The sequence below is a fragment of the Alosa pseudoharengus genome, unplaced genomic scaffold (assembly GCF_046254945.1).
Source record: "Alosa pseudoharengus isolate Yale_2024_CS ecotype anadromous, Long Island Sound unplaced genomic scaffold, YU_APseudo_1.1 YU_APseudo_1.1_scf_12, whole genome shotgun sequence".
Taxonomy (NCBI): domain Eukaryota; kingdom Metazoa; phylum Chordata; class Actinopteri; order Clupeiformes; family Clupeidae; genus Alosa; species Alosa pseudoharengus.
This window is the reverse complement of record NW_027468587.1, coordinates 34,602,483-34,610,331: the sequence shown is the minus strand read 5'-3', so window position 1 is coordinate 34,610,331 and position 7,849 is coordinate 34,602,483. Positions and strand designations below refer to the sequence as shown.

At 49.1% G+C, this 7,849-nt stretch overlaps 1 protein-coding gene across 2 annotated transcripts in view; it reads left to right on the top strand.

The window, feature by feature from the left end:
* Nucleotides 1–2,040, top strand: part of pitpnc1b (phosphatidylinositol transfer protein cytoplasmic 1b) — an 11,245-nt gene extending 9,205 nt beyond the window's left edge. Inside the window, exon 10 of one of the 2 annotated variants that reach the window (XM_076281037.1) lies at nucleotides 1,157–2,040. In XM_076281037.1, the coding sequence (XP_076137152.1) occupies nucleotides 1,157–1,353 (197 nt within the window). In that variant the 3' untranslated portion in view covers nucleotides 1,354–2,040. Of the gene's footprint in view, nucleotides 1–1,153 lie in introns of both variants that reach the window. The other variant, XM_076281038.1, reaches the window with a different exon arrangement.
* The last annotated feature ends 5,809 nt before the right edge of the window (nucleotides 2,041–7,849 follow it).

Here is a 7,849-nt window from a genome sequence, read left to right as displayed (position 1 = left end):
TTGGTGCATGTGAGGCAGCACTGATGGGCTTTCTTTCTCTAGCAACCTGCCTTTGCACTCTTGGGTTTCCATTTGATACCAGCAGTCAACGAAATGGAAAAAGTGGGAAAAAAACCAAGTTGAAGTGAGAGCAGAGCAGAAAGATTACACGCTTGAGAGGCTGGAGGTGGGGTGGCTGGTGTTCTAACCTTGCCCGTCGTGAGATGCACATGGGCCTAAATGTGTGTGTGTGTGTGTGTGTGCTTATGTGTGTGTTTGCGCAGCACTGTACTGCTTGTCTAGCGTTAGCTGCAGAGGCAGTGTATGCATCTGAATGGGAGAGAGAGAGAGCGCCGTGCCAAAGTGACGGGTCTTTGACCGCTCGTGTTCTGTGCGGCCGTTCCTCCAGGCTTCACACTGCCCTCTGATGGCGACTGGGCGGTACTGCGTCAGCATTGTAAATATCCCTGTCAGCGTCCACAATATGGCCAGCAGCAGCCTGCCACTTTCCCCTCATGATGGGGACCATCACTCTGTAATAGACCTGCAGTCATTGCTCATCCCCCGGCAGTGTGTGTCGCCACTGCCACTCACAGGCAGGACGGCGCTACTGCACGATGTCTCTCCGTGGCAGCGACACACTGCCCAGTGTAAGTCAGGATGCAAACAGGAGCAGCTGCTCCGCCAGCATTAGTTAATGTCCATGCAAACAAGTGCGTATATGTGCAAACATGAAAACACCCAAAAAACAAATGAGGCTCTCTAGTTGGCATGGGGAGCGCTTTTGTGTTTGTCATGTAATGCACTATTCATGGGGAGATTATTTTGTCTGTGATGATGAGTAGTCTAAAATTGGTTGTAATCTCTCTCCCTCCCAGGCATACGTATACACACACTGTTTCTCTCTCCTGTGCTTTTTCCCTGTCATATTCATATACTCACTATACACACACACAGTGCTCTCGTCTCCTCACTCTCGCTCTCTCTTCCTCCCTCTCTCTCTCTCTCTCTCTCACTCACTCTCTCCCTCCCTCTCTCTCTCTCTCGCTCGTTCCCTCTCTTCTGCTCCCTCTCTCTATCTCGCTCTCCCTTTCTCTCACTCCCTCCCTCCCTCCCTCCCTCTCTCTCTTGCTCCCTCTCTCTCCCTCTCTCCTTTTCTCTCTCTCTCTCTTAGAAGCTGGCCCTCGCCCCTCCTTCTCTCGCTCCATCTCGGTCACAGACGAGTGCTCTTTGAAGAAGATGGGGGTGAGGCCTGCAGCCATCCCCAACCCTGCCACCTCCTCCTCCTCCTCTGCCAGCGCCTCCACCAAGTCCTCCTCCTGCTCATCGATGGGGGTGTTGAGCAAAGTGAGGCTGCATTCCACGCCAGAGTAACCGCACACTCCCCAACACCCCACCCCTTCCCACCAGGGTACTTTGGACTCATGTTCCGTAGACTGGCTGCACCCACAGCCCTACCTCCACCCCCACCTCAAACAAGCCATTATAATGTGCCTTCCATCCCCATCCCCAACCCCAAACATGTCTACCACACATGCTTATGTACACACCTGTGTGCCTTCCGGAGCTAATCCAAACACTCTCTAGTCTCTCATCAAGGTGGTGGGCATTCAGAGGAGTCATGTGGTTGACATTTTTTATACTAGTTATTTTTTTACTCTACTCATTTAACCCAATTGTGTGCAATCAAGTGTAAGCAATAATCTCTATAGATCAAGCCGTCTTTCAAATGACATACATTCCGTGTAGCTATTGAGTGAGACTGTCGAAGCATCGTATTGGCTTCACAATCTTTATAAGCTAAAGGGGGCAATGGGTTAAGTGTGGTTTACCTTTAACCATGTCAACATTTTGACACTGCCTGTTTAATCACGTGTGACCTTGGCCCAGTGAACGAATTGTAATCGAAGTACAAATAGCAGTGATGGAATAGTGTGATGAGGAGAGTGAACGTTACAGTGGAAACAAGTGTATGTATATATTTTGTCAAAGTCAGATTTGCAGCTGCACAATAAACCCCCCTCAGGCTGGAGAAATGTCTTTGGCGGATGTTTTTTTCTCTCCCAAGTGTGCTTCTCAGCTTTTTAAATGACTGGATCCTCTCTGCCGTCAGAAACCGGCGAACAGCAGACTGATCACTGCAGAGGTGAGGTATTCATCAGGAAATTGGGTTAGCGCCTCAGTCTTTAGGCAACAAAGGGGAACATGTGACGTCCGCGCGCCGCACATCTCCCCCTGAGCAGCGGTGCACTGGAGAGGGAGCTATGATTAAAAGGAATTGAGATGGAAAAGTTTGAGAACATTGGAGGAAACAAATCGACAGACACACACAGGGGGAGAGAAAAGAGACCGAGAGAGAGAGAAAGAGAGAGAAAATGAGAGAGAAATAGAGAGAGATAGACAGAGAGAGAGAGAGAGACAAATCCTCTTTTGCTGTCATCGGCTATTCTTCCAGCGCGTGTAATTTGCGCCGAGGCGTGCACTCCTTCCTCCTCTCCTCCACCACATTCATCTGATGTTCTCTTCTCTTTAGGATGAAGGCATGCAGAGAGGGGGGGGGCTTTGCCACACTTAAAAACGAGGGTAGCTGAAGCACTGCAAGGGTCTGCAGAGAACCTCAAGCTTTTTGCTCTCACTTCCAATAATCATTCTCCGCTCGGCCCTTTATCCTTCTGACTGGCCCCACTGCTGGTCTTCCATCGTCCACCTCTCCAGAGAGCGCCTCTGAAGCACTTCTTATGCAGTTCATTACATCAGCGCTGCGTCGAAATGATCATACATAAGCATTTTACCAGCGTTTTATAAAATGACTACTGCGCTATTAGTGTTATTAGTATAAAGAGAGTTATTGTCTTCATCACCTTCTTTTAACCCTGTGCTTTCCCATTTCCTCATTCCCTCGTTCCTGGTGGCCATCTTTAATTCCTTTGTGGCATTGGAGGGATTTAGCCCAGTCTTTGTCTTAAAAAGGCAGCATTTGATCCTGATGCACTGCAGCACCTTAAAGAGAGAGGGGAGATTTGCAAAGACCTTTCAAAGGAATAATACGTTTGTCCTACACATTAACCCCCTGATATATGAGCTCAACCAATAGATCAATAGCCCTTCTAACAGGCACACAGAAGCTGGCAGGCATTGATCAACGGCCCCATGATGTAAACGTCTTATTTCAATTCCATATCCATGTCTCTCCCACAGAAGGGGGCCATTAGGTCCCTCACAGATAATATCCCACAGTTGTGCCAAGGCTTACAAGTGCCTGTGGTCCATTTTAGTCTGTAATTTCTTACACACTCAACTGCCAAAGGCGATTGATCCTGTCCGAGGATCTGGGCCTGGTGCTTCACATTACTGAGCTTAATCCACAGGAGGAACTGCAGTGGTGTTCCTGATGAAGACACACAACTTTGTTTTTTTTGTTTTGTTTTGTTTTTTTCTTGAAAATTATGGGACACTAAAAAACGCAGTTTGAGGGTAATTTATGAGGAGTAATTATGTATCTCTTACACGCATGCACACACCCGCCCACACAAACACACACACACACACACAGTGTGCACACATTCTTTCTCTCTCCCTCTCTCTCTCCCTGAGGGAGTAGTGTATGAATGTTTGGAAGGCATTCATTGAAATTCACGCCCTAAATATCCTAATCAGCACGCCCATGAAGATCCCAACTTTAATTGGCCCATCCTGCCCATTAATTTGGGCAGCAGAGCTGCAGTGCAATGCGGCATATGCTCTTTAATGAAACAGAATGGAGCCTAATAGAAGAGCCATTATTGATCCACAAAGGTGAAATTACATTCCTCAGTTGCTCTGAGACAATTATGGCATACATCATAACACAAACAGATAAGCATTGGGGGAAACACGTGTGAGACAATATAGTAACAGGTCATATTGGATGAGCCTATCCTCCCACCACCAACATAAACAGGAGAACCCCCCCCCCCCCCCCCCCAAATCCAATATGAATGGAATCACAATGAGAGAAACTGGAGGGGGGGGATCAGCATAAAGGGAAGAAATCTAATGAACATCTTGAATGTGTCTCTCTCGTTTGCGTTTTTTTGTAAGGCGGCCGTGAACATTTCCATTAAAACATGCATCAGATAGCTGGAGGTGAATCTTCATTCCCCCCCCCTCACTCTCACTTTTTCCCCATCCTCATCTCATCTCACGCCTTCTACCCACACACCCATCACTGTTCCATTTCTTTGTTATTATTTGCATACGGCGCGCGCTGATGAAATCATATCTCGGGCGCTTCTATCGTTTGTAAAACGTCGCGTCGCAGAGGTGCGCTGACCCGAGGACCTGTGCCGAGATAGATGGACGGTCAGGAGCAACGCCGAGGCTGATGGATAGCGAGCCACACTGGCGGAGATAAGCCCGGCAGCGGCCAGTCCTCCATTGTCCTCCTCCTCTGCCCTTTCCCCCTGTTCTCCTCCACCAGCCGCTCCATGTAGATGAGTGCTGGTTTAGTGCTTGCTTGCTACAGGGACTTGTGGGGCTTTTTCCCTCCCTGGTGAACTCCATATTGTACGAAGCGCCATCCGCTCCAGCTGGAGGATGAGCGCAGCACTCCCCACTGCCCTCCCAGCCCCCCAGAGCTTTTTAATGAATATTAATGGCAGGCTATTGTGGAAAAGGGGGACTCTAGTCTTCCTTACAGATCTTCAGTCATGACTGTACATGGCCTTAGGCACACAATCCACTATCCTGTGCATGCTAAAGAGGAGGGTGTATTTACGGAGGCTCGAGCCTTTTTTTTTTCCCCAGCCGTGTCTGTTTTAAATAAAAACCCTCTGCAACAAAAAAAGCAGGCCTACTTAGTCCAAATGGCATCACACCATGCACGCACACACACACACGCACCTCAGCAAAAAAAAAATAACCCTCTTTATGCCTGAAAGATGCATGAAAACACGGCAAGGCAAGGTCGATGAGATATCCTTGCCATATCACTCTGACCTGATATAAAGTACATTTTTAACTGTCACCAGAGGAAATTGAGTGAGACCGCGGTTACGGTACATATGGCACCAGTGCCGGGTCAAAGACGCGTGGAAAAAACGGGGATTTGACATGCGAAGGAATTAGGAAACGATTGGTACCACTCCTCAGACTGACGGCGGCTTTTCCACACAGCTGACTTCTTGCTCCCGTGCCATCAATCAAGGGGGACTGGGCAGAAAGAGCTAGCGCCTGGCACCCCCCGTCAGTCTCTGTCAGTCAGCGGCATTTTACAGGCCAGTGGAGAAGCGGCACGCGCGGGCACGGCCAGCTGAAGTCATCTCCCTTCACAGTCTTGTGGCAAAGGAGGGGTGAGGAGGGGAGGGGGTATTAGACGCCATGCACTGGAACTGTCACAGGCATTAGTGGGCCCGAGCGGAAGACTGAATGAATGGATGGCTTTCAGTTCACTCCTAAGACAAAGGTTCCTGAGAGTGCAAATAGCCAGGTGTGCATTTCAGCAGATTTATTTCACCACTTGATGGGACTGGGGTGGGCTAACGGGGGGGATAGCCACTTCCAAACATCAAGCGTCCAAACTTTCATTTCCTGGCAAATTAGAGCCCATCTGATTCAGCGAATTAAGCTCTCCAATGGGCCATCTGATAGGTAGCATCAGGTGTTCTGGATTTCGCCAGCACCGGGCCGGCGGGATCCCAGCTGTGCGGCTTGAGATCTGGCCACCGCTTCCTGACGCACAGCACAGAGGCGCCTGCCGGCACTGGCACACACACACACACACACACACACACACACACACGCGCCCGGCCCTTCAGCAGCGGCAGGGAGGACGTGCTGGAGCTCTCAGACGCACCATGCCGCGCTCCCCTCACCACAGCCAAGTCTCCCAGGCCGAGATCAGCATATGATTGAGTGAACATGGCTCTGCAGGCCCCCACACAGGCACACACACACAGAGAGAGACACACACACACACAGACACACAGACAGATACAGGCACACACACAGGCACACACACACACAGAGAGAGAGAGAGAGAGAGAGAGAGAGAGAGAGTGATGGAGAGAGAGAGAGAGAGAGAGAGAGAGCAAAACTGTAATTCTTGACAGGCTGATCCCGCTGCCCTGAGGGGAAGCTTTTACATGCTCGTGGCTCTGTGTTAGCGCGTGGGCATTCAGATAACGTGAATCCCCTCGGACCGGGCTGGCACACACTGACCTTGCGTGCGGTGGGAATTAGGGGCCAGTCCAACATTCATATGCATGAACGCCAGAGCGGCATCTCCTTCCCAACTCTCCCCAGCCGAAGGCCAACAGTTAGAGCAAATATCAAAGACCCCGTATATATTACCATTATTACTATCAGAGAAAATATCATTATTATCTAGGAGAGATAGCAGGGGGGAAGGGAGAGCAAGAAGGAGCGAAAGAAAGATACTACGTTCATGATAATAGTTGGGAGGGAGGGAGGGAGGGAGTGATTGAGAAAAAAGGAAGAAAAGAGAGAATGCAAAGAGACAAACAGAGAGGGAGAAAAAGGCATGCAATTGATGCTTATCGCAGCCTCTGGAGAGCAGTTGATGTGCATCTTTAGAATCTCAAGTCTGCATGCTGCAGTAATTAGCGCTGTTCTCTGGGCAGATCTCTATCTGGAGCATGCTGAAGCCATCACCGTCACTCAGCCTTCCCCAGCATGCCTCACAGGCCTGCTCTCTCTGGGTTTCTCTCTGTTTATCTCTCTCTCTCTCTCTCTCTCTCTCTCTCTGTATCACTCTCTCTCTCTCTCTCTCTCAAATCCATCCTCCTTCTCCTTAGCATTCACATGCTTTGTCCATCCATCAAGCAAGACCTGTTCCAAGGCAGCACAATGCATCCCAGTACTTTTATGGGCTGTTTTGAAGGTGAGCTAAAACTTGACCAAGACCCAACTGGTCCAAACCGACCGGACCTCTGGACTGCTAAACACACCTGAACTGCAGTAGACTGCACTAATTTGACCTTCAGTGGCTAAGCGTGTTGACATATGCATGGTGATTATGAGCGGGTCGTTATGTAATCATTTTCATTTGGGTCATTTGGCTGCCATGACTCCACCTGCTCAGACAGGCACCCAGCAGAGAGAACAGATAGCGCAGTGTGTCTCTACTCGAGCAGCACTGATCCCAAGCCTGGGTGTGTGCGGGGTCTGAGGGGGGGCCGGATAAATAGACAGACACACAGTGAATACAAGAGAGAGAGAGAGGGAGAGAGAGAGGACACCACCACAGAGGGGCAGAAAAGAGAGAAAGAGGAGAGGTCATTCTCTCACCTTCGTCCCTCTGGCTTCTCTGGTGCATCTTGGCTGCATCCCTGCTTTCCGGAGACGTGCCTCTGAGCCAATCAGCTGTGCACAACAACACAGAGGAAGGGGAGGGGAGTCCTTGACTACAGGTCTACACATACACACTCACTCTCTCTCACACACACACACACACACTCACACACACACACACACACACACACACACACACACACACACACACATCAATGGTAGTCTAGCACCATCCATCACACAAAACCACACACCTCAAAAACAGCTTGGCCTTCATTTATAAATGGCAAGAAGAAAAAGGTCATTTTAAACGTCTAACACATGTGATACATTGATTCAAATTTTTCTTTTAGACAAGATTGGAAAAACAGTTCTTCAGAGAACCGTCATGCGATTGATCAGCTGACTTTAACATGACCTGTCTTGAAATAATCAATGAAATTGCATGTCACTCATTTTGATTGATGCACCTTTGTGAACTTCTCCAATAAACACCTGATTGATTACATTTTTTTTTAAAGAATATATGTATCCATATATAACTGTCTGTTAAGGGCTGGCTGTATCATCCCCGTGTCCT